At 52.2% G+C, this 26,363-nt stretch overlaps 2 protein-coding genes across 3 annotated transcripts in view; one reads left to right on the top strand and one right to left on the bottom strand.

The window, feature by feature from the left end:
- Positions 1-143: 143 nt before the first annotated feature.
- ZNF276 (zinc finger protein 276) lies at positions 144-14,267 on the top strand. Its single transcript, XM_084905504.1, has 11 exons — positions 144-531; positions 2,930-3,233; positions 3,546-3,592; positions 3,688-4,134; positions 5,035-5,113; positions 6,061-6,144; positions 9,380-9,490; positions 9,562-9,637; positions 9,943-10,060; positions 10,793-10,892; positions 10,966-14,267. Exons 1-11 carry the CDS (start codon positions 321-323, stop codon positions 11,210-11,212), a joined length of 1,824 nt encoding a protein of 607 aa, XP_084761630.1. The 5' UTR covers positions 144-320; the 3' UTR covers positions 11,213-14,267.
- The window catches only part of FANCA (FA complementation group A), a gene marked incomplete at its 3' end in the record, with an annotated part of 33,818 nt that continues 19,012 nt past the window's right edge, over positions 11,558-26,363 (bottom strand). Inside the window, exons 24-43 of one of the 2 annotated variants that reach the window (XM_084905456.1) lie at positions 26,001-26,071; positions 25,612-25,708; positions 25,347-25,534; positions 24,164-24,260; positions 23,043-23,219; positions 21,803-21,876; positions 21,230-21,358; positions 19,665-19,749; positions 18,245-18,411; positions 17,484-17,589; positions 16,641-16,700; positions 16,401-16,505; positions 15,369-15,478; positions 14,386-14,539; positions 13,320-13,382; positions 12,879-12,981; positions 12,465-12,540; positions 12,123-12,279; positions 11,860-11,952; positions 11,558-11,684 (exon numbers count right to left, since the gene is read on the bottom strand). In XM_084905456.1, coding sequence (XP_084761582.1) covers positions 11,577-11,684; positions 11,860-11,952; positions 12,123-12,279; positions 12,465-12,540; positions 12,879-12,981; positions 13,320-13,382; positions 14,386-14,539; positions 15,369-15,478; positions 16,401-16,505; positions 16,641-16,700; positions 17,484-17,589; positions 18,245-18,411; positions 19,665-19,749; positions 21,230-21,358; positions 21,803-21,876; positions 23,043-23,219; positions 24,164-24,260; positions 25,347-25,534; positions 25,612-25,708; positions 26,001-26,071 — 2,220 coding nt within the window. The other variant, XM_084905455.1, reaches the window with a different exon arrangement.

The following is a 26,363-nucleotide window of genomic DNA, read 5'->3' as shown; positions in this document are numbered from 1 at the left end:
GCGCCGCCGCGAGCGTGCGAATTCCACCCCGACCCCTCGCTCCGCGACCGTGACTGGCCCTCCGGCCGCCCCCGCCCCGCCCCTCGCGCTGCCCGCCCCGCCCCTCTCCTCGCGCGGCCCTGCCCCTGCCGCCCCGCCCGTCCCGCTTCCCGGGAGCTCAGCGGAGTCCAGCGGCGGGTCGGGCGGGAACGAGCGAGCACCGTCCGGCCGAGCGGCCGAGAGCTCGGGGCCCGAGCGGGACCCGCGGGGCCGAGCGGGCCCGAGCGCAGCCGGGTGGAGCCGAGCGGGCCCGAGCGGGGCGGGGCGCAGGGGCGGCCGCCATGAAGCGGGACCGGCTCGGCCGCTTCCTGTCGCCGGGGACGGCGGGGCCGCGCAGGGGCTCGGGCGGCTGCGGCGGCGGCGGCCGGACCCGGGGCCGCCCCTCCCGCGGGAGGCCGAGCGTGGACGAGGCGCCGCTGGCGGCTTCCCGGCTGGGCTGGGGGCCGGCGCGGGCCTGTGGGGACGCGGGCGAGGACGGCGCGGACGAGGCAGGTGGGTTCAGCCAGCCGCCCGGACCGCGGCCCGGGGCCTCTCCCCCCGGGTCCTCTCTCCCCGGCGCCTCTCCCCCCGGGGCCTCTCCCCCCGGGGCCTCTCCCCCCCGGGGCCCCTCCCCCCGGGGCCTCTCTCCCCGGGGCCCTCGGGCCGCTGGAAGGCGGGCGGAGCCTCCCGGGCGCCCGCGGGGGGCGATGTTTCGCAAGAGCCGGCCCTGCTGCCCGCGGGGCTCGCAGTTAACGCCCGAGCGCTGCGGCCGGACGGGCCTGGGTTGACCCGAGTCCGCGCTGTGGTCGGCAGGCCGAGGTCATCGCTGACCCTCCGCGGCCTCAGCTGCCGGCTCATTGGCACAGAAGCTGTGGGTCCCGTGCGGTGCGCGCGCCTCGTCCCGGCCAGTGCCTCCGCCTGGTCCCGGCCTGTGGCCTGTGCCTCCGCACCCGGGGCCTTTGCCCTCGGCTTCATCCTCAGCGCACACGGACCCAGACAGGCGGGGTGAGCGGGACACCCGCTTCGCTGCTGATCTCAGGATGAAGTCTCCAGCTTCCTTTACGAACTGACACAGCTGTGGAGGCATTTATTAACTATTTGTTGAGAGCTTTCTTTGGGAAAACATTTTTACTGAGCTATCATTGATATAGAACATATTTCAGATGTGCAACATAATCCTTTGGTATTTGTAAATACTGTGAAATGACCAGCACAGTGTCTGGTTGACATCCATCATGACAACTTTTTCTTTATGCTGAGAACTTTTAAGCTCTACTCCCTTAGCAAGTTCCACGGCTAGTTATAGCCAGTTTAATTAGTGTTGTTAATTATAGTCACATTCCCTTTTATCAGCGGAAGTTTGTGCTTTTTAAAAGATAATTTTTTTTATTGATCTTGGTGAGGGAGGCAGAGATAGAAACATCGATGTTGAGTTGACTTTGGTGTATGGCATAAGATAGTGGTCTAGTTTCATTTTTTTTGCATGTGGCTTTCCAGTTTTCCCACCACCATTGTATATTCTTGGCTCCCTTGTCATAGATTGACCCTGTATGCATGGGTTTATTTCTGGGTCCTCTGTTCTTCCACTATGTGCCTGTTGTTGTTGTTTTTAATGTATTTTTTATTGATTTTTTACAGAGAGGAAGAGAGAGGGATAGAGAGTTAGAAACATCGATGAGAGAGAATCATCGATCAGCTGCCTCCTGCACACCCCCCACTGGGAACCACTGGGAATGTGCCCACAACTAAGGAACATGCCCTTGACCAGAATCGAACCCAGTCCGCAGGCCAATGCTCTATCCACTGAGCCAAACTGGTTTCGGCTATGTGTCTGTTTTTATGCCAATTCTATACTGTTTTGATTAGCTTTGTAATACAGTTTGAAATAAGGAATTGTGATGCCTCCAGTTTTGGCTGTTTGGGGTCTTTTCTGGTTCCATATATATATATATATATATATATATATTTTAAATATATATTTTATTGATTTTTATACAGAGAGGAAGGGAGAGAGAGAGAGAGCTAGAAACACCGATGAGAGAGAGTCATCGATCAGCTGCCTCTTGCACACCCCCCACCGGGGATATGCCCGCAACCAAGGTACATGCCCCTGACCGGAATCGAACCCGGGACCCTTCAGTCCCCAAGCCGACGCTCTATCCATTGAGCCAAACCGGTCCCGGCTGGTTCCATATATATTTTAAGATTGTTAGCTCTATTTAGTTAAAAATACTCTTGGACCTGGCTGGATAGCTCAGTTGGTTAGAGTGTTGTGCTGATACATCAAGGTTTTAGGTTGAGTCCCCAGTCAGGGTGCTTACAAAAGGCAACTGGTCCCATATTTCTCTCTCACATTGATGTTTCTCACTCTCTTCCCTCTCCCTTCCTTTCTCTCTCTAGAATCAATGAAAAATATTTCATTAGGTGAGGATTTAAAAAAAGGCATCAACCAATGAATGTAAAATAAGTGAAACAAATTTATGTTTTTCTTTCCCCCTATCCCTCTCCCTTCCCCCCTCCTCCTCCCAAAATCAATTTTTCCAATGCTATTTGAATTTTGACAGGGACAGTGTTGAATCTTAGATGGCTTTGGGTAGTGTGAACATTCTATGAATTCTTCAAATTCACAGAATATTTTTCTGTTTGTCTTCAATTTCTTTCGGCAGTGTCTCATAGTTTTCAGTGTACAGGTCTTTCACTATCTTGGTTAAATTTATTCCTAGGTATTTTATTCTTTATGATGCAACTGAAAGTTGGATTGCTTCCTTAATTTCTCTTTCTGATAGTTCGTTAAGGACTGGTTTTTGCACATTGACTTTGTATCCTTTACTGTGACTTTACTGGCCACGTGGCTTCCCTCCTGGAGCTTGTGTCTTGTCTGGCCTGACTGAAGGTCTCCTGTGTTTCCCAGGAACAGGCCGGGCTCTTGCCATGGGGCACTGCCGCCTCTGCCACGGGAAGTTCTCTTCACGGAGCCTCCGCAGCATCTCTGCCCGGGCACCTGGGCAGATCTCCGAGAGACCACCCCCAGGGGAGCGTGTTTTCGTCAGGGACTTCCAGCGTCTGCTGGGGGTGGCCATCCACCAGGACCCAGCTTTGTCTCAGTTTGTCTGCAAGAACTGCCATGCCCAGTTCTACCAATGCCACGGCCTCCTCAAGTCCTTCCTGCAGAGAGTCAACGTGTCCCCGATGGGCCCCCGGAAACCCTGCACACAGTAGGTGCTCCCTCCTTTGCTCATTTGGGGGTGCTCAGGGTAAGCCCCATGTACTGTGCTGTTCTTGGCACAGGAAGTGCCTGGTGGGAGCCTGTGCAGTGGGGAGGGAGGGGGAGATATGGTGAGGTTGCAGTGGTCATGTGGAAGCTCCAGAGAGACTGGTGTGGGAGGGGAGGGCCGAGAAGGCTCTGAGTATAAAGAGACAGCATGGAGGGGCAGGGTCAGCCCACATATGGGAGAGCCGGTAAAGGGAGCGCGTCTGCCTCCCACTTGCTGTGAGGCCGCACTCATGTCCATGCTGATCCTTTGCAGGGTGGGTGCCCAACCCCCAACAGAGGCCGAAGAGGGAGCGTGTCTAGGTGAGTGTCCCTGTCCCTGGAGCATGGGGTAGAGGGGGCTACCCGTGAGCTGGGTGCTGACCGGCCACGGGGCTGCTGTCTGTGCCTTTCCTCAGTGGACCTGATCACGTCAAGCCCGGAAGGTCTGCGTGGCCTGGTGGGGTGGGTGCATGGACACGCGGCCAGCTGTGGGGCCCTGCCCAGCCTCCAGAGGACGCTGTCCTCCCAGTACTGCGGTATCATCCAGGCCGTGTGGGGCTGCGACCAAGGCCATGACTACACCATGGATGCCGACCCCAGCTGCGGGTCTCTCCTGCTGGACAGCGCTTTGGCAGTCAAGTGGACATGGGGCAAGGAGATGGCCCCACGGCTCACCCAGCATCAGAGGTCCAACCCCACTGGGGCTACCCCTCCACGCTCCCAGGGCGGAGCGACCACAGCCTGGACTGAGACGGAGACGCTGCCCAACACGGACGTGATCCAGCCCCCTTCAGATGGCAGCCCCGGGGGGCCTGGGCCGAGCCCCCAGCCTCAGTCAAGCCTGCCCCCAAGTGGGGCTCCAGGTAGGAGCTTCTCTGGGCTGTTAGACCAGGATTCCCACCCCGAGCCCGCAGGGCCCTCGCAGGAAGTGGATGTCTGCGCCTGTGGGCAGTGGTGGCTGAGTCTTTGGGCATCGGGCGGCAGGGAGGGCCAGACCCTGTGCTCGCTGTGAGGCACTCCTCTGCTACCCCCTCACCGCCTGCTCCGGCCCGGGCGCGAGGGAGGAAGAATGGGGCCTTGTCGCAGGGTGTGGGGGAAGAGGACAGCTGTGCCTCTGAGGCGGTTTGGGTCATTTCCTGGGCCTCAGCCAGCGCCCTAGTGACACCCCAGTGGGACCAGCGTGGACAGGCTCCTTTGCTGCGCGGTGGGGAAACAGGCCGTTGGGGTGGTGGTTGTTCAGGGACATCACGTTGGGCCAGGCCGGCTCCTGCCTGTCAGCTGCCACGTGTGCCCTGTCTGCAGTGGGTGCTCGGCCCCTCGAGTGTGAGTCCTTTCAGAAAGCGCCACTCCCAGGATGGCTTGGAGAGGGAGACGCTCAGGCTGGAGGAAGCGGAGACTGTGCGGAGGGCCCTTAGGGCTGCACGGCTATTTACACTGTGCGTGCGATACTTGATAACAGGGATGTTTTTAAATGTCCTGAACATTCATGGCGTGTGAGTCGTTCTACCCTGCAACAGCTGGATCGGAACCTCTGGGGGAGGTCGGCAGCTGTGCTCAGCGCTGCCCGTGCTGGACGCAGGGGTGGCCTGTGAGCTTGGCAGTGTTGGGACCTTGCGGGGGATGGAGCTGGGAGGTGGGTGGGGTTTGAGGCTGGGGGACCCCAGGTTCACAAGGAAGGCCCTGTCGTCAGACGGCCATACTCCTTGCTGGGAGCCCTGCCTACGCACCAGTTGGTAACAGGAGCCTTGTTCTTTGTTTCTCAGGGCAGTTGGGTGAGAAGCAGTTTCCGTCTTCATCCTCGGATGATCGGGTAAAAGACGAGTTCAGTGACCTTTCTGAGGGGTGAGAGAAGAGTGGGTTTAAACAGCCTAAAATTTCTCCTTGGAAAACCAAACTCTACATCCTGGGGGCTCGCTGTCCATGTCCTGGCCAGGGGTGCTTCCAGGCTTCTCGGCCCTGATAGGGGCTTCCTGGGTCCCAGCGGGTACCCCACGGATGCAGCCACCAGGCAGCAGGACCTGCGTGTGCGGAGCTCCTGGGAGGGTCCATTGGGCACCCTCTTCTGCTGCCGTTTGTCTCCTTCCGGCCTTAGTTCTGTGCTGACCCCACATTTCCTAGAGCAGAGAACGCAGCTTCTGGCCCTTTGTCATGGCATGTGTGTGACTGGGGTTGTCTGCTCCTGGGCCACCCCCTGCCGTTGAGCCAGGACCCACTCAGACCCTTCCAGCCGACCCTGCTAGCTATGGCTAGAAGGCAGATGCACCCTTGTCCACAGAGTAGAACCGTGTTTAGTGCACCAGTGAGGGCACGTGCCAGAAACACCCTGGGACTGGAGTGGCCGGGGGCTGTCTGACCGGTGGCAGCGGCCAAAGGTGAAGGCCATGGCAAGCCAACAGAGTGAACAGTGATTCATACTTCAGGGCGAGGGTTACAGGCACAGAGCCTTTTCTGGCCTTTGTGACCTTTGAAATGGCTGACAGCTGACCTGTCAGTTGGACAGGTGCTCCCAGGGTGAGGCGATGTTCTGAGCATCCACTTACTCAGTAGCTCACCACCTGTGGGGTCTTCACACCCGCCTGGGGCCTCCTTGGAGAGGTGCCTTCTGAGTTTGGGGTCCTTATGTGAAGAGAGCATGTTAGGAGATGAGATAGAGATTGGGGGGTTTCAGGTTTCTTTCAATCTTTCAGAACTAAAACATGGACTATGGGGATCTGTGTGGTGTCCAGGCAGGAAGTCGCATCGGATCTGTCACCGCGCAGAGCTTGCTAAAGGCTCTCTCTCTGTCCTAGGGACTTCCTGAGTGAAGACGACAATGACAAGAAGCAAAACACCCAGTCCTCAGATGAGTCCTTCGAGCCTTACCCAGAAAAGAAGTAAGTAGGACTTGGTGCAAGGCCCGGGGCTGGTGTCCATTGGTGAACTGGATGCCACACTTGTGCTCCCCGCACATTTGGGTCAGCCTGCCAAGTCCAGGGCAGTGTGGCTTCTGAGTGAGCAGAGGCCCTTCCCAGGACAGCTCTGGGCCTGGCCTCAGTGTCATTCGTGAGCTAGCTGATGTCCAGGGGAGGGTGGCAGGAGCTCCGTGGGCATGACCCAGCCTCATTTTGAAGCTCCTTGCCTTCCCCCTGCTAGTCCTGCTCGCAGCCACACCACTCTGCCAGCCTCTGATTCCTGCTTTCTTCTTGCTCTTGGTGATGAGTCTCTGGGTTTGGACTCAGCCCTGCACTTGTTTGCAGCTCTGCCTTGGGCACTGATTTCTATGCCACTTCCTTGTTGAGGAGCATCTAACGACCTTGTGTTGACCTCTTTTCAAGGACTTGTCTCTGTTGGTAGAATGTAGGGTCCTGGCAGGAAGGGACAATTTTTACTTGTGTCACTTTCTTCCCAACACTGTGCCCAGGAACCCCCAGACCCTTGCAGTTGTCGATGCCTGACATGGGTGCTGTCCTTTAGGATTTCACAGCAGTGAAAACAAGCACAACCATCAGCCAAGAAAACGCAGAGGCAGATTGAGAAGCAGTCACGAGTTCTTTTCCTTTAAGTTCTGACATGGGTTACAGAGAAACAGGACAATAGGGACTATAGGCGGCCCTGGGGAGAGATCAATCAGTGTGTAGCCCTGAGGTTCCCACCCCCCCATGCCCACCTCCTAAAACCCACAGGCTCCCTGAAGCCTCCTCTCTGAAAATGTAGTCCAGGCTGGGAGGGAAATGGCAAATTACCTGTCAGTGCAGCTGAGAGGTGCCCATGCCACTGAGAAGAGGGTAAAGGCCAGCGACCAGGAGACACACAGCCAGATTCAAAGCACAGACTTGAGACAAGGAGAGGAGAAGCCTGTGTAGTCATCAAAAAGGTTTTTAATATTCTCATTAAAGGGAGGATAATTACAATTCTTTAAAATTTGTGGTAAAAGACGGTTTGCCATTTTTAAGTTCAGTGGCATTAAGTACATTCACAATGTTATGCAACAATCACCACTATTTACAAACTTTTCATCACCCTGAGCAGAAACTCTGTACACATTAAGCAATGACTTTCCTCCGCCCCCCAGGCCCTGACAACCACTCGTCTAGGGATCTCAGTAGAATTATATTTGTCCTTTTGTGACTGGCTCCTTTTGAGATTTACCATATTATAGCCTGTGTCAGAGCTTAACCACATTTTGGGTGTTTTCACCTTTTGGTTATTGTGAATAATGCTCTAAATACTGATGTAGTCATTCTAATGGGTGAGAAGTTAATTTGCATTTATCTAATGATTAGTAATGTCGAGCATCTTTTCACTTGTTTTTTTTTTAAGAGAAAAAAACATCAATTTATTCTACTTACCTATGCATTCATTGGTTGATTTTTGTACATGCCCTAATGGATCTTGTAGGATAGAACCTGTAACCTTGGCGTACCAGGATGACACTCTAACCAGCTGAGCTACTTGGCCAGGACCACATTCATGCTTATATCTTCTTTGGAGAAATGCCCTCTCAAATCTTTTGCCTATATTGTAATTGGGTTGTCTTTTTGCTGTTATGTTTTTCCTATTCAGTGGGTTATCTTTTTTACTCTCTTGGTCATGTCATTTGGTGGGCAAAAGTTTTAATTTTGAAATCTAATTTACCTATTTTTACTTTTGCTGTCTATGCTTGTGTGTCATATTTAACAAACCATTGACAAGTCCAAGATTATGAAGATTTATTGTTGTTTTCTTCTAAGTACTTTGTTGTTAGCATGTAGAAACAGGACTGGTGTTGTGTGCTGGTTTTGCACCCTGCAACTTTGCTGAATTTATTTTGTATGGGGGAAAAACCTTACATTTATTTTGTAGGGTTTTTTGCATATAAAATCATGTCATCTGTGAGTAAAGGTCATTTTCCTTCCTTTCTAATTTAGATGGCTTTTACTTTTTCTGGCCTAATCTCTCTGGCTGGGATATCCAGTATTATTTTCTTGATCTCAGAGGGAACTTTCAGTCTCTAACCATTGAGGATGATGTCAGCTATGGCTAGTCACATATGGCCCCAGATGCTCCCTTCTATTTCTTTTTAACTTTAGTTATAACACTTATTGTTGAAAAGTATTACAGACCCCCCTTTTTAAAATATATATATATATATTTTTTTAGAGAGGAAGGTAGAGGGAGAAAGAGAAATATCAATTTGAGAGCGAAACATTGATGGGCTGCCTCCCACACACCCTTAGGCATGTGCCGACCAGGAATTAACCAGCAACCTTTTGGTACACAGATGATGCCCAAATGAGCCACACCAGCCAGGGCTCCCTTCCATTGCTGACCGAGTTCCTTAAATGTTTGGGTCCAAAAAGGAAAACATGTTCTCTAAACTTTTTTTTTTTTTTTAATATATTTTATTGATTTTTCACAGAGAGGAAAAGAGAGGGATAGAGTTAGAAATATCGATGAGAGAGAATCATCAATCAGCGCTTCTTGCACACCCCCTACTGGGGATGCGGCCGCAACCAAGGTACATGCCCTTGACCGGAATCGAACCCGGGACCTTTCAGTCCCCAGGCCGATGCTCTATCCACTGAGCCAACCCGGTCCCGGCTGTTCTCTAAACTTTTAACGGACCCTACGGGTCCCGCACTAAGTCCCCATGGCCCACTCGGCCCCAGTGGCAGAGCTGAAGGGGGGTGGCAGCTGGTGGAGCACAGAGCACTCTTCCCAGAGACAGCACTTACCCCTCAGGACTTAGGTTGCTGTGAGTCTCCCATCAGGGTCCAAAGTTCCACAATTATTGAATCTTATCTTTTTTCTAGCTCAGTGGTGGTTTTGTTCCAGGGGCTGACCCCTAAAGCTTCTGTATGCCACCATTTTCCATGGTATCTCCAGTGTTTGATTTTATATTTAGGAGTAAGACTTCAGTCCTAAAACCCACTCCTGTAGTCATGGGGGCAGTACTGGGCATCTACCTCCTGAGTTGTTCTGGCGCTGGTGGCTGAGAGTCCTGTTCACGGCACCCAGTTAGCACGTAGACTGAAGCAGGCTAGCCTTGAAGCTGAATCATATCGGAGAACATGAAGGAAAGTGAGACCCATGTACAGAGTTAGACACATCACTGCATCTGATCTACTCTCTCTCCCCCTCGCCCCCCAGAGTCTCTGGTAAAAAGAATGGAAGCAAAGAGGCCAAGAAGCCCGAAGAACCAAAAATCCGGAAGAAGCCTGGACCGAAGCCGGGCTGGAAGAACAAGCTCCGCTGTGAAAGGTGAGGTCGGTGTGGGCTGTGCTGCCCGGTGTGCAGCCAGGGCGGCAGCTCCATGGTGCCCTGTGTTTTAGGGAGGAGCTGCCCACCATCTACAAGTGCCCATATCAAGGCTGCACAGCTGTGTACCGAGGGGCTGATGGCATGAAGGTAAGGAAGGCGCTATTGAAACCAGGGCAGGAGTCTACAGGAGCAGGGGGAGGTGTCAGGTCCAGATTCACTCAAGGGTGCTATGAACCTGGGGAAATGGAGATGTGAAGTAGCCCCGCCATTGCCATGCTCCGTGGGAGGATACACCAGCCTTTGCTCTTGGGAAAGCACCTGTCTTCAGTGAGGAATGGTGGGATCTGTCCCTTCGAGGGTGGTGCACAGGCCTCAGGCTGCAAGTGCTGCGTGCTGGGTGAGCTGCTGTCCAGGCCCAGCCCAGCACTCAGGGCCTCGCTGTTCCTCTGCAGAAACACATAAAGGAGCACCATGAAGAAGTACGCGAGAGGCCCTGTCCCCACCCTGGCTGCAACAAGGTCTTCATGATTGACCGCTACCTACAGCGGCATGTGAAGCTCATCCACACAGGTGCATGCCCTGACCCCCTCACGGGAATAGTCTGGGCCTTGTGGGCTGCAGTGTTGTCAAGTCAGCTCAGTTGGTCAGTGTGGAATTGGCAGCAAAGAAATCCCAGTGTCCTTCTGTGCATATATCGTGGTGGGTTTTTAAATTTTAAAAAACATCATGCTTTTGGGATGAGAGGAGGCCACATGCATTGTAGAAATGGTGAGACATAAAAACTCAGATGCAGCCACCACTGTCAGCTCGAGGGCCACTACTTCTCCATGTCACAACCTGGGCTGCTGCAGATTCATCATTTTCATGGTGTGACCCACACCACCCATGTCAGGAAACACAAGAACCAGACATATTCCTACTTTCCAGGATCGGAATTGGTCGTATAGTTTGACCATTTGTTTCTTGGTCAAGAGTCTAAGAAACAGATTTCCAAGATGGGTGCTCCCTCGGTGGTCCAATGTGGAGTAGCAGTGCCTGAGACGGTGTGATGTGGCTTCCTCTCAGAATCTGTGCTCAAGTATGTAGAGGGCCTTCTAGGATGTTTAAGAAAACTGGCTTCCAACATGCAGCGAATTTAGAGGAAGCTCCAGACATGGGTTGGAGGGCTCCGCTAACGACTTGTATGATAGTTGTCTTTCATCCGAGTAAAATCAGGTCAGCAAGGTCTCCTGCTTGGGCACTGAGTGTAGAAAGCCTGCAAGGTGGGCCTTCTGGGGCCTGTGCTCACCTGTCTCTCCTCAGAGGTGCGGAACTACATCTGTGATGAGTGTGGACAGACCTTCAAGCAGCGGAAACACCTCCTCGTCCACCAGATGCGGCACTCGGGAGCCAAGCCTCTGCAGTAAGTGTGGCCTGGTGTCTCCTTGTGGCCACACTGGCACCCAAATCCTTGCTCACTTTCCCTTGTCCCCTAGGTGTGAAGTTTGTGGGTTCCAGTGCCGACAACGGGCATCTCTCAAGTACCACATGACCAAACACAAGGCTGAGACTGAGCTGGACTTTGCCTGTGACCAGTGTGGCCGGCGGTTCGAGAAGGCTCACAATCTTAACGTGCATATGTCCATGGTCCACCCTCTGACACAGACCCAAGACAAGGCCCTGCCCCTGGAGCCACCACCCAGGACCACAGAGGGTCAGGCTGTGAAGCCTGAGCCCACCTGAGGGTGCTCAGCACCTGAACTCAGCAGGTGGTAGGTGGGGTCAAAGGACAACTTTCATAGTTCCTCCCATGAGACCTGAAGGCACAGCTTGGATCACTCAGAGACCCCGTGCTGAACCTCACTCCTGTGCTGGAAGGCGGGGGCTCAGTGCAAGGCTGAGTAGCCTTTCTGCATCCATTCTGGGACCAGCAATTCATTTTCCTATAAACATGGACTTGGGGCCAGATACAAATTTTAAATAATCGAGTCCTTTTCCTCACACAAGCAGTCACGGAGATTTGTAATCCACTTTTTCGTGCAACAAGAGCTCCACATTATGCTCGTAATAAGTTATTTACAAAGGAATAGTGCGTATGCAGGTCCAGTCAGAAGAGGCAGGGCTCCTGGGAGAGGCCAGTGTCCTGCATGGCCCGCTGCCTGCTCAGGAGGGCAGCACTCACTTCAGGGTCACAGTCTCCACGAGTGGCCAGCAGCTGCAAGAAAACACCATGCTCAGTGCAGCACAGACCCAACACCAAGGCACGGGGAGGGAAGCTGGTGACCAGAACTGACCAGAAAAAGTGGCCAAGTGTTGGACTTCCGCATCCTCACACTTGTATAGTGATTTGGATTTATAAACAAACACCATGGTGAACATTTGGGCATTACCTCTGCCATATTAGAGAAGCTTGCTCTGGAGCACTGAGGTATTGATCGCAGCAGGAAAAGACGAGCTTTAGTTATCAGGCCAACAGGGCAGCCCTAGAGAGAATAGACAGAGCAACAGTCAGGTGCCCACACGTGTGCCAGGAGGGGTTATCACCTGAGAGCTTGCCATATGGGCCTGTGGGATGTGCCACCTGCCCCTTGGGTTGTAGGATGTAGACCCGTGAGATGTGCCAATTGCCTGGACAGTCCACCCTTTCACCTGCCTGACCCTGGAGCTCCTGGGTCCTGCTGGCCGGACTTGAGAGTACACCTGTCTCCCCAGCTACAAAGAGGCAAAGCAACTTCAGATACATGTCCACAGCAACGGGCAGGAAGGCATCGTCCTGGGTGAGCGCGTCTTCGTCAAAGTAGGAGAGGAGGCTGATGGTGAGACTAGATGTCAGGTGACACCAAGACCTCCCAGAGATGGGTACAGTTGGCACAGGAAGTTCCAGGCCACCTGTGCCATCTGGAGGGAGACCCAACGTGGCCAGGGAAGGCCTTGGTGTGTGAGCTCCTCCTATGAGGAACAGACAGCATGTGGTCTGACCAGAACAGGGAGTTACCTGTAGAAGGCGACTGGCATCAGCCTTACATGCTGGTCCGGTGCCAGGAGGAAGAGGAGGTGACCCAGGCCAGCATCTGCAACCCAAGGGGCTCAGTCAGCCCTGGTCACCGTCCCCCAGGACCAGTGTCTTCAGGATCTTGTGTACCTCTGTGGGCCAGGCAGGTGGACCCCCACAGGATAGCTCAGTGCCACCCTCCTGGGGTCCTCGGTGCTCCACTAAATTCTTTTATATGCTTTTGTCCTGGTGAAAATGTAGGGGTTTATATGCTTTGCAAGAAGATAACCATTTGAAAGTTGCTTCTGAAGGGACTCAAATGTCAGGGGTCACAGTTTGACCCTGCTAGCCCATGGCAGATGACTAGGAGACACAGGCCACCGTCCATCTGCTGTCAGGTCTCAGTGGGTTTCTTACCTGTCTCTCTCAACTGAAAGAGCGGCAGCCAGGGCACTTTCCTCTTCTCCAAATACTCCAAGATCTCAGCACAGACGTCCAAAGCCGTCAGGCAGCTGGCAGCCTGTGACCCACAGAAGAGGAGGAATCACTCAGACAGCAGTGGCTGCAGAGCTGAATGTTCCCGCTGGGTTCAGAGCTGGGCACACATGGGCAGAGGGATGACCCTCCTCACAGAAGGGAGCCTTTCCTTGTTACAGAGTGTGCTGCTTGAGAGTCTCTGATGGAAGGAACTCCAGCAGGAGGTGGTGGCCAAGGACCCTGGGGCCCAAGGCCAAGGAGCTTCTACTCGAGTGAGCACAGGACTCCACCCTTCACCCTGACCCAGGAGGCCTGGGCACCTGAGGACCTGCAGTTTCAAGCAATCTGGGGAAGAATTCCGAGACATGAAGGATAACATACCGGTGGGGTCAGATGTGTCGACAGCAGGCCCATCAAGGAAAAGAAAAACAGGACAACCAGTAGCTGCAAATACAAACAGGGACACTTGCAACGTGAAGTCATCCGTGCTGTCCCCACAGAACAGTCCTAGGTGTGGAACGCAGCATTCCTCACCACCACTTCCAGGCCCAGGGCACAAACCTTTCCTCTAAGTGGATCTTCTCAGAAAGAGAAACTTTCCATAATTGTGTGGATCATTTTTATGCTGTCTTTAAACCAGGCTATTGCCAGGGGTCTCCTTGGCTTGAGTGTCCCCACCACAGGTAGCTCATCTGTGCAGCTCAGCCTCGTTCCCCAGCTTTGTGTCCAGAAATGTTTGTAAAACTCTGGTGGTAAACCCACAGGCTACAACCCGCCTCTCCGACCCTGACCCTAGGCACACCCAGGCAGGATGGCGCCTCTGTGACCCTGTCCTGTCCCCTTGGTACACCAGGCCTTTCAACAGAACCACCTGAAAACAATCACGGAAGAATCTTATTTGTAGGTTTTTTACTTTAAATTATAATCACCAAAAATACATTGGCTCAGCAACTGATTCATTTGCCCAGCAGCTGGGCCCGTGCTGAGCTGACAGGTGGCCTCTAGGGCCCTGGGGACAGATGGTCCCACAACACCCAATAGGAACAGTTCAAGGTGCCAGCCTGCACTTGGAGCACCTGCCCTCTGCTGCCCTGTCTCGGCCGTGCCTAACTGGTGCATGTGAACCGAGGCCGTGGAGACGGACACCAGGTTCCACTGGGCAGTTGACAGCCCTGCCCTGGGTTGTGATGTGAATGAGAGGAAGGTCAATGAAAGACTTCAGAAATGAAAATAAGATATTCTTTTTACTAATAAACTCGACAGTCCACGTCTTATGAAATCTTAAACCCAGCAAATTTTGCTTTCAAATAAAGTGTCAGAATCTCCAAACTTCCTGTGTCTGTGTGTGCTTGGGGAAGTTCTCATTAGGTGAGCTGAGAAACACCACTGACCAGAACACTGACAACGGGCCTGCTAGGAGGGAAAGTGAGAGAAGAGCTGTCCTTGCCTCCTCCGTGGGACAGCCCAGCCTCTCCAGGCCTTTCCTCAGACTCCCTTTCCCAGCTTGTTGAATCGCAAAGTGTAGTGCAGCAGCGGAGACCCAGGCCGGGCCGGGGGCGGGGGACACTGTGTCAGGGAACTCTGTGTCGGGGGACAGGAGGCTGGGAAGAAGAGAGAGGTGTGTCATCACAGGAGCCTGGCAATCAAGTCACCACTGAAAACATAAGGTACTTGTTCCCAAAACATCACAGTACAGATCCACCCACCTAGGGGTTCAGAGTCAGCAGGGAAAAGTCTGCAGAGCCCAAGCCTGTCATGGGCTCATCCTTGGTTTAGGGTCCAGTTTCAGGTTTCAGTATGCCCGTGCCCTGGACACAAGGTGCGGTAGGGCCTGACCAGGGTACTGGTCCCAGTGCCTGAGCTTGGACCCTACTTTGACTGCGGTGCTGCTCAGAAAGGTTCTGTGGCATGTGAAAAACAGGCTGAAAATTCATAATGGGATGGAATGTACTATCTACTCTGTAGAGTTAGGTTGGTGGGCAGGACTTGCCTTCCTTGTTTCCAGAACAGATTTTGAGCACCCCTGACCCTGCAGGGAGACAGGTGCACATCAGGGATAAAAACGCGAGTCACAGAAATGAAAGGCGGCTAGCTGAGGACTCGAGATTCCTTTGATGACCTCACAGCACCCCACATCCAGCACGATACTGGAGACCATCAGCCCAGCAGTCCCAGGAGAGCTGGTTAACCAGGTCACTCAGGCCCAGAAACTTAAGCAGGGTTTAACTGGTAACTTAGGCTGAAATCAGTCTTTTCCAAAACATCCCTGAATTCTCACTCAGGGACCTGTCAGATCAGTTCTGCCGCTCCCCTTCTCCCCTTTCATATGGGTCCTGTAGCACCTGCCCACAAGGCACCCTATGAACACCCCACGGTATCCATGGAGATAACCCAGAGCACTTTCTCCCCAGCCCCACTGTCAGCACCCACCTGCTGGCAAACTGCCAGGCGTCACGCAGCCTCTGCAGCTCTTGGGGCAGCGGGCTCTGGAAGCATCTCCACCGACAGAGAAGCTCGGGCTCTAGGCGCTGCCACCACAACTGGCGGATAGAAAGGTCACAAATCAATAGATGAGGGCCCTGAGGTTTAGGCAAGAGAGGTATGTCCACTCCAGCAGCTGACACCACCCCAGCCCGCTCACATATATCACTGCAGAAGGTCATGGGCAACCTCTCATGTACTCCATCTCAGGAAGGCTCAGAGCCGTTCCGTGGGGTACCCTCATCTGCCTGTGCCAAGGACATGGGTTGAAAACCAGAAGCCTTGCCTACACCGGTGCCTGTACGTGGACTCAGCCACACTGTCCAATAGCTCAGCCAGTTCCCCAATATCCCCGCTGAGAAACACAGGGTAGGCCACCACTGAGCTACAGGCGAAATGCCACCATTGCCAGTGAAGTAGCTCAAGTTCCACACTGTACATTTCAGAATCCCACCAGTGAGATGAAGGGAGAGAAAGCTGGGTTGTCAGGGTGCTAAGACAGCCAGTAACGCACCCAAAGGTCCCTGGCAAACTGCCAGGTGTCACACAGCCTCTGCAGCTCTCAAGGCAGTGGTGCTAAGACAGCCAGTAATGCACCCAAGGTGACTGGCAGGGCTGAGGTAGCCTCTGTTCTCCACCCTGAGACAGCAGCCAAGATGGCAGATTCAACAAACACAAAGTTACACCCACAGGAGAGCACAGGCCGATACCGTCCGTCCAACCTCAGCCAATGCTGCACAGACAGGTGACTGAGCCAATGCCCAGGCACATGGAGGGAAGGCTGCTCTTTCACACTTAAGGGGTCCATGCTGCCCGAGGCAGGCGCAGGGTGGCAGCCAGGGAGACCTGTCACCCCACCTGTGTCCTGACATACTCTCCCTGCCCCCACTTCTCCCCAAGTTTTTCCTCTTGAATTACAGTAACTGGGATGCAATTTTAGTGGGAAACAGACAACACCCGCAGCAGGAGAGCTGGGCCTACCAGTGCGGAGGTTAAAACCAAGGGGCACTCAGTCTGACAGGAGGTCAGGATCTGGTCGGCTGTCAGGGCGGGGTCTCTGCTTCGCAAGCAGGCCTGGAGGAGCCCCTAGAGAAGAGAATGTGCCAGAAGTTCAGCGGTTTGCACGTGAACCCAAGCCCTGAAAGACACTGTGGCTTCCCAGCATCACCAGACATGAGGCTCCTACGTGGCCAGATGGGAGGTAGAGGGAAAGGGAATTACCCTGAAGAAGTGGACAGTAATGTCGTGTGTCAGGGCACCTCCGCGGGAACACAAGTTTCTCTGAAAAATAGTACAGGTCAGTGAGAGAGCAGCCAATGGTGGGAGGATGAGGATGGTGTGTGACAGGTGGAGGTGTGAAGACAGCTGCCCATTCACAGCACCACCACAGACCCTGGTGGGCTGCTCATGCTCACTGCCTTTCCACACTTCTCTGAGCAATACAATCCCCCCAGCCTGCTGCTCCGGTGCCAACACAGTGGGTGGGGGGCCTCCAGGTGGCAAGGTACTCAGTGAGACAGGAAAGCAGCTCTGTGTGCTGGATGGAGCCCTAGTTCAATCTCTAGTCATAGCTGTGCTTTTCCAAAAACAAGAAAAATATCTCTGGGGTAGAAACTGTTCCCTGAAGTGAGAAGGGGACACATTTGTCACCTTACTGAGCCGCCTAGTAAGATCAGAGCCCCCGACACTGAGCCACCTGCAAAATGGAAGGAAACGGAGCCTCCAGGTGGCGACACTGTGGTCACAGCATCACTCAAGAATCAAAAATTGAAATAAATGTATGGTGAGCGAATGGTTTGCAGCCTTCATGGTTCCAAACAAGGCCGGGGACGGTCCTGTGGAGGAGGGAGGGCACCCACGCCTGTGCTGGCCTGTGCTGGTGGTGGGTGAGGGCTTGCACACCCAGCTCCAGCCAACACAGCTCCACATCCCATCAGGACCCGCATCATAGCAATTACTAGAGCTCCAAGTGACCACAGACACACTCACGAATTCAGGAGCCAGCCCTGAGTGACCAGATCGCACCTCCCAACTGTGTCCTGGGGTAATTTGCACGGCACTTACCAACTCAGAGTTGACCAAGTGGAAGAACTCGGCGCAGTCAGGGGTGGCTGGTTGTTCTGCCCAGGGGTTGCCGACAAGAACAGATGGAGGGAGTCCAAGAAGGATTCTTGGAGAAGAGGCAGTGCATCACTTAACTTTGCTTCTCGAGACCTTAGGTCTCAGGGCTGCAAGGATCTTTCCCACTCTTTGAACCAGAGTGTGGTCTGCAGCCCCCAATGTCCCCAGCCTGGGGCTGGCTGAGCCACTGAACCCTATAATAGACACTCAAAACCAAAATGTAAGTTACCTAAGAAGCAGGGTACCAATCTAAGTAACTGTAGGGTTCCAGCATTTCATTCTCTGAGCACACAGGGTCTTCCTTATTTTGACATGAGTTCTTTTTTTAAATATATTTTATTGATTTTTTACAGAGAGGAAGAGAGAGAGATAGAGAGCTAGAAACATCGATGAGAGAGAAACATCAACCAGCTGCCTCTTGCACACCCCCTACTGGGGATGTGCCCACAACCAAGGTACATGCCCTTAACGGGAATCGAACCTGGAACCCTTCAGTCCGCAGACCGACACTCTACCACTGAGCCAAACCGGTTTTGGCTGACATGAGTTCTTTTCAACATTTTGATCTTGGGTCTGAGGAGAAAGCTTTCCTCCCAAGTGCTTTTCATATCTCCAGGCCCTGTTCTCTATGGAACCCCAAGAAGCAGCCACCACAGGCTGGGGCGCAGGGGGCTGAAATGAATGACAGACTCCAGTGCCGTTACCTTTTGTACATGAGTAGCTCCCGCTGTCTCTGAAGGCGGGAAGCCATGTCCCATCCTCCTGCAAGAGCCTGGAGCCGGCTGCGGAAAATTCTGAAGAGGAAATGTCCCCGAGATGGAGCATGGCCATGGGGCACCACTGGGCCCTGTTCCAGGTCAGCAGCCATCTCCTAGAAAAAAACAAGGCTGAGATGCTCATGCATTTTCATCTCTGGTTCCAAGTGGTTCTCTGTCCCCAAATGTGAAAGCAGAGAACCCTTGGGGCTTCCTGTCTGCCCCAGTGAGGAATGGGCGTGGGAGAGAAGTCTCCACAGGCTCAGGATAAATGGGAGAAGCCTTTTTACGTGAAATCATTAGAAAGTTGCAAAAATAAGACTAGCACAAAGAACACCTTTATCCAGACTGACCCACATATAATGTTTTACTCATTTATCATTTGCTCTTACCCTACACATACAGTGTGGGGCACACACGTGAGGATGAATTACTCAGGTGAGGATTATACATAGCAGGCACTTGATAAATGCCTCAGTGTACACACAGTGTCCTTAACATGCCCCATCTAATCACTGTCCACCTGACATGTATACTCGGCTGTGTTTGCCCTTGTCAGTCACACCAGTCATGAAGGATGTGGAGAACAAGAGGTCAAGATGAGGGGTCAGGGGAATCAGGTCTCTTTTTTGTGGGATTTTCACTCATTTGTTAGTAAATTTCCCCAGTGCTCTAAACCACAGCCTCCATGTTTTCCTTTCCATTCCTATTTCCTAGATACAGGCACTCTGAGAGGCAGCAGGAATGCCACCAGGAAGCATGAAATCCACACACAGGACCCTGTAGAACAGAACGCTGTGCATTTCTGCAGGCAGGTTCCCATGGACACATGGATGGGGAGGCAGATGGGCTCAGATCTGACCCTTATGCCCTAGAAGGTCTGAGGCCAGCAGGCATGTTGACTACACCTGCTCTAGCTCTCTCCGTGCTCCTGCACAGGTGAAAGAGCCCGCTGCCTGCAAAGTGCCAGCCGACCTGAGACACTCTGTGAACTGTTGATCCTCTGAAGTGATTGACATCACTTCTCAGAGCCGACACCCAAATGGAACAGCCAAGAGTAAAGCAGAAACAGTGGGGTAGCACCTGTGTTAACATCAAAGTTGAAACTTTCTTAATTGCCTCTATTTTCAGAATGTCCCGAAGCCTGGAGACGATGCCAGCACCACAGCTTTGGTCTCTGTGTTCCCATCATGTGCACATGACTCGTTCACAGAGCACCCGTCACCTGGGTCTCAGCCTCTGTGTGTGTGATACGAGTTTTCATCCTGCTCAGCTGCCTTAAGACCCATTATGGATATTCATAATAAATACCTTAGTAACAAAAGACGCAGTGCAGTAAACACACTGAATTTTGCACCTTCTAACTCACCTGCAATCTTGAAAAAATATCTCGATTTCCCATGTAGCCACCAAGAACCAAATCAGAATTCTCTGAAGGGTCACAACTCCTTGAACTGAAACAAAAACACAGTAAAAGCCTCCTGAGTATCTCCTAATTGTGCTGGAGCTCCTTCTTCCCCTGCCTCCAGAGTTGTGTGTGGTCACAGGAACTAACAAACAACAAAACCTTCTATGACAGAATACTAGCAACACAAATCCAATAACATAAAAAGTTATGTACCATGACCCATGGGACTTATCCTAAGGACACAAGGCTTGTTCAACATCTATAAATCAACTAATATAATATACATCCCTTTTAATAAAAGGCTAATATGCAAATTGTCCTCTCGAACAGGAGTTCGACCTTGTGTTTGACCAGGGGGCGGGGCCAGCTGGCCAACCACCCATGGCCCCTCCCCTGGATGGTCCCGCCCATCACCCCCCCTCCCCACGCTGAATTTTATTACTGAATTTTTCAGGGTGACATTGGTTGATAACTTTATGTAGTTTCAAAAGTACAATTCTATAGTACATATCTGTATATTGTATTGTGTGTTCTCCACCCCAAGTCAAGTCTCCTTCTATCACCATTTGTCCCCTCTTTACCCTCTTCTACCTCTCTCCCCACTGAGTCTTAACAGCATTGAGTCTATCTATGAACATGGGATGTCTTTACATTTATTTAGGTCTTTCTGTCCCTCTCCCTTCCTCTCTGTAAAAAATCAATAAAATATATATTTTTTTAAAAATTAAGTGACTTGGTTTATATTATTTAAAAAATAAAAAGAACATAGTTGGAAGACTCACTTTTCCCAATTTAAAACTTAGTAAAAACTACAGTAATCAAAACAGTGTGAGGCTGACAATAAGGATAGACTTGTAGCTCAACAGAAGAGAATCCGGGGGAAAAACCTTCCCAAGTATAGTCGACTGATTTTTGACAAGGGCACCAAGACCGTTCACCCATGAAGGGACACTCTCCCAAAGTGCTGGGGGAACTGGACATCCTCAAGCAGAAGAATAAAGGTGGATTCCTAACATACACCACCTACAAAATTTAACTCAAATGGATCAAAGGCCTGAACATAAAAGCTGAAACTGAAAATAAATTGGCTTCATAAAAATGTAAAACTCTTATGCATCAAAATACTCCACTGAGGAGTGAAAACATGACTTACAGAACGAGAGAAAGTATGTGCAACTCATATGTCTGATAAGGATATAGCATCCAGTACATATAAAGAACTCTTACAACCCAATAAAACAAATAACCCAATTTTAAAACGGGCAAAGGATCTGAACAGACATTTCTCCAAAGAAGATACACTAATGTTCAACAAACTAATAAAAAGATGTTCAACATCATTAGCCATCAAGGAAAAGCAAATAAAAATCATAATGCAATATATCACTACACACTCACAAGGATAAATATTATCAAAAAGTCAGGTAACAACACTGTTGGTGATAATGTGGGAAACGAGGGAAATAAAATATTCCTACAACTACCCAAATTAAAAGTAAGATGCTTTTGGCATCAGCATTTCTGACCTCTGACAGAAGTCCATCAGAACGCTGACAAGGACGGTGCACGCTGTCTCCAGGTCTCCATCGCAGCCCCCGGCAGCGGAGGGCATGGGGACAAAATGCTCACGGATGGCCCACTGGTGGAAGTCCCGCCTGTAAGCACATACCACGTCTGTGCTGTAATGTCTGCAAGCAGGAGCTCCCACAGTAAGAAATGAACCCAGTGAGGGGCACAGCAACCTGCTGAGCTGGGACAGAAGCTGAGGACTCCTCCCAGGGTGCCTGAGGACAAACTACCAAAAGCCCAAGCCATCGGCACTGCCGTCTGTGAAGAAGCCAAACCCAGCATGAGTGGGCAAGGAGCCACGGCGATCATCCGTGCTTTCTCCTCCTGAAACCTGTGCAGACATATCTGAGGAAGGAAACCTCAGGACAGGCACAAGTACTGTATCCACAGCTCAATGTTTCTTGAGTAAAAGAGTGAATGAAATTTTGCTCACAGATGTGTTAAACTGAGCATTAGGATATAATGATAAAACTTAAGACAATGTAGAAAACCATAGAACGTTTTGAGGGCAGAATCTATTAAACACTTACCTTTCTATATCTGAAAGAGAGTCCACTTCCGGGTGAATCTCCAGTTCCAGCTGCACCCAGTCTCTGAAAGTTAACTGAGAGGAGGACCAGCTGGGTGCCACAGCGAGGATCGAACCCAGAAACCACAAGTCCTTTCCCCATAGTCCCACAGGCCAGCACCCTCACGTGGTCAGAGTAACCTCTACTTCATGCCACCTCCCACTGCTGGAAGGCAGTGCCGGCCCCAGGTCCTGAGAAGAACTGCTCTGTTGCTTTGTTTAACTGTGCATGGGAAGCTACTAAGATGGGAAAACTGGATTGTTAAGAGGAGTGCTCTGGCAGTGTGAGCAGTGGTCTGTGGCATCTGCAAACCTCTCAGGTTGCCGGTCAGCAACACCGGGAAAGAAGTCATTCTTTAGTTCCAGGAGGTAGGTAGTAACCAATAAACTTAATAACTGCTTCAAACATTCATGGTAGCATATTTCTTGTTTTCAAATTCTTGGAACAGTTTCACACATCAACCCAGACTAATCTCAGAACCTAACACTGCGTGTAAAAGAGCATGTCACAGAAACATGCATATAGCACATCCCAACAGGGTGAGGGCCAAGCCGGTGACAGGCAGCTCTGGGGTGCGCCTGCTGCAGGACCTGCAGGGCTGCAATGGCCCAGGGCTTGGAAAGCACCCTGAGGTGCAGGGGAGGCATCAGCTAAGCTGCTGGTGAGCACAGCTATTCCCAGCGTCATTGCTCCATGCTTTCCACAGACCGTCAGGCCTACTCTTGCATAAATGATATAGTTAACAATAAAACTGAAAAATAAAACAAATGGGAATTATTCTCTAAGACCAAAACAAACAGGCAAGCATCCCAGAAATAAATGCAAGTTATGGAAAGGAAGCAGAGACGAGTAACAGGGCACACTGGCCCAACGTGCCGAGGCTCCCAGGGATTGTGCTCGGAGAAGCCCGGCCCCAAACCGGAGCCTGGCAGATGTTTAAGATACATTTTTATCCATTCTTAAAATTCTCTGCAAAATATTACTGTTGGGGGAAACTGGGCAGAGTAAAAGGCCTCTTTCTATCTGGTTTCTAAACCTAGGTGTGAATCTACAATGATCCCAATAACAGTCTCAACCAAAGCCAAGTCTATGCTGCTCCAATGTCACTGGGTCAGGCCATCTGCCTGCCCACCACATCCTCAGGCCCCAACCCGTGAGTTGGGATGAGGTGAGAGAGAAGGAGAGGGACAGTAGTACCTACATGAAAGTCCTTCTCCTTCAGTAGTTCCTGAAAGGCCCTCTGTCTCCATAGACAGAGAGCAGCTCGCTGCCAGTCTGCAGGCGGCAGGCACAAGGGCCTCCAGGGAAGGCTGGCTGTGTCCTCCACGGAGAGAGGGTCTCGGGCTTCTGAGAACAATCTGAGCACAATGAACTGAAACTGGAGAGAGACAGCGATGCATCTGTGAGATTCAGAAAACACTCACGTCGCCTGGCCACATACAGCAGGCAGCGAAGACACTGCCACCTGCAGCGGCCTCACCTGCAGCGCCGCCTTTCCTGTGGGGCACCCTGGGCACCGTGACCAGTTACATGCAGCACCTCCTTGAGCAGCCTGTATGTAAACCTCGGTGCACACAGGATGGTTTCCCTGGGTGGACACCTAGAAGCTGATGGCTGGGTCTGACCTGCCTTCGCAGGGTGGTGCTGTCTTCCCAGGCCTCGGCTGGCACTGCTATCTTCCCAGGAAGTGACACTGGGCAAGCAAAGCCTATTGGGGGGTGTTCCTTTGTACCCTTTGCACCTGAGGAAGTCAGCCGTTTCCCTGTTTCTCGTGTAGGCTGCACCACATGGGAATCGGGACTGGACAGTGTGAGTGGGGACTTTCCTTGGTGGGGCCACTCCTTCTGCTCTTCATTCCATACCTTACAATTTGGCAGCTGAGTCTAAGCTCCTCTACACCAAGCATAGGGGCCCAGCTGCTCCCAACACCAATCTACCTGTCAGGCCAGGACGCTGGGCTTTTAAGCTTCTCCATTGATCCTAAGGGTGAGCCTGTACTGAGAACCAGGTTTAAACCTCACATGGAGGCTCCTTAAATCTCTGCAAAAGCAGCAGTAACCGCACCTGCCTGGCTGACACATTCTCACACACTTTAAATTTCTCATCTCCTAACAATCTAAAAAGCACTCACAAGAAGACTGAACTCTCTAGGGGAAATGGAATTCTCTGAATGGGCAGATTCTTACACCCCCTCGTTTAACTTGGAACAGGAGCAAAAGGCCGTGTCCAGCCCAAGCAGACAGCCTGATAAACAAGGGGCATGGGCATTGGACTCCTGCATAAAACCGGAGACTCAGGAAGAAAGGAACCTAAGAGACCCACCTTTTTTATTAGGCCTGGAGATAAACAGCTGTACCAAGCATCACATGACTGGGGAGAAAACTTACACAAAGCGTAAGAAATTGTCGCGGTACAAAATCTGAAAATAGAAAATGGAAATTGTAACATAGAAATGTGGTCCATGAAAATAAGGCAGAGAGAATTAAGTGTGAGTCCTGGTCCCCATCCTCAGCCTCCACTCCTGAGCACTGGGGAAGTGGCTCTCACGTCATACCCTTTGGGCCTAAGCTCTGTCCCTGCTGCAGGTGGAGACTCGGAGGAGGGAGAGACTAACCAGAACAGACTCACCCAGAGGCCCAGAGTCAGGAAGGCGGTGAGAAAGGGGGGGCAGGCGGGAGGGACCAGAGCACCTACAGGACTGACTCCCAGTGGGGACTGTTTGGTGTTGCCAAAGCCCAAGAGAGGGATGGGGATGGGCAATCTGCCTCCAGTGTGGACGACGCAGACATCAGGTGGTAGTAGGCAGAGACAGGCCTTCCTGCACTTATCCTTTCTGCTGATTACATCCCTCAGGCCTTTTATCAACTGCCAGTAAACTTCGAACACAGCCCAGCCAACAGCTCCACTTCAGATCCACCACACAGGACTCCTCAGACAGGCCAGCCACTCTCACCCCACCCACCCACCTGACCCAAGCACCTGCTGGCCTGCATGCATCACACTGTTGAGTTAGTAGGTGTCCCCACACAGAAGGGTAGGAATGGGCTCAATGGTGCATGATGGGATGTGAGGGGTGTAAACTGGCCTGGATTTAAAGGATGAAGATGGGTCTCAGAGCCCTTTAAGATGAGTCTACCTTTGGATGGGCTGTTCCACAGGTAGGGGTTTTCCCTAGAGAAACAGCTGCAACAGTTGCTCAGCACAGGGAACCAGGGACCTAACCAGAAGTCAGGACCCTGAACCAAAATGGAGCAGCTTTCACTGGCTCAAAGGACGCTGAGCGACATGCAAGGGCACCACAGTCTAGTACCAACATTTTAGCACGCAGTTTAGTGCAGCATGTGATCCCATTTTATAAAGAAACCAACCCTCTCACATAAATACATAGAAACAAGATTCTGGAAGGACAGACATCAAGAGGTTAATCCGTCATTATCTGATGGACACATCTGTTGACTTCTGCTAACAGAGGACACAATAATTGAGGGACCAGGGGAGAGCTCACTTGAGGCAGAAGAGTGAGGACTCCTTGGACCTGCATGTCAGGAGGCTGCTGAAGAACTCAGGGATGGAGAGGCCCCTGGCAGGGGTAGGAGGGCCCATGTGAACCTCCGGGAGCACAGACCTGGACTCGCCAAGGTGGATGGCCAGGGCAGCCAACCCCAGCACGTGCGAGGCGCTCAGGCTCGGGCCCTAAAATGGGACCGAGAAGTAGTTCAGCAGGAGGGAGGGTGCAGAGCCCCCTTCCCAGCTGCAGGCAGCAGCTGTACCTGGTGATGGAGAAGCTGGCAGAGCCTGGTGAGCACAGCGGGGAGGAGCGAGCGTCTACATGTGGTCGTCACAAAGCGGGCCGCCCAGGAGCCCTGCCTGCAGAGACAATGGCCAGTCCCAGTCCTGAAGAGCCCTCCCAGGATCTGGGGGACCAGCACTCAGGCAAAGGAGACCTCAGCAAGAAGCAGGCAGTTCCCCAAATAGTGGCGCCTCCTGTGCAATGCTCAACGCCTGCCCCACCCCCACGGGGTGAATTCAGCATAGCCCCCACCCGTAGCCCAGCAGGAAGGCCGAGGACCAAGAACTGATGGAACCAGGGAGAAGCTCTGCTCCACAAAGGGGGCCACCCAGAGCAGCAGGCCACCTGCACACAAACTGCCCAGACTACCTGTCCGGTGGGGCAAAAGTGGAGGCTGCCATTAGGTTCTGACAGAAAGACGTCAGCAGAAGATCCACGACCTGAGAGGAGAGACACGTGGAGGGGAACTTGCATGAGTCGGATCTTGTATTATTTACACACATTTGAAAGGTTTGCATTCAGAGAGGAAACTCCAAAACAAACGGGTACAAGAATCCCCACTCCCAAACCCTGGAAATATGACAGGCTGTGCTGTCCCGCAATCTCCTCTGGTGAAATGTTACAGCAGAGAGCAGGCCAGAGAGCAAATGTTGTGGACTTTGAGGCCACAGACGGCCTCTGCTGCATGTTCTCTGCACACACAGGTGGGGTGCTGACCCAGGCACAGAGGAC

Source organism: Pipistrellus hanaki, assembly GCF_964339955.1.
Source record: "Pipistrellus hanaki genome assembly, chromosome: 15".
NCBI lineage: Eukaryota > Metazoa > Chordata > Mammalia > Chiroptera > Vespertilionidae > Pipistrellus > Pipistrellus hanaki.
This window is presented reverse-complemented; position numbering and strand designations above follow the sequence as displayed.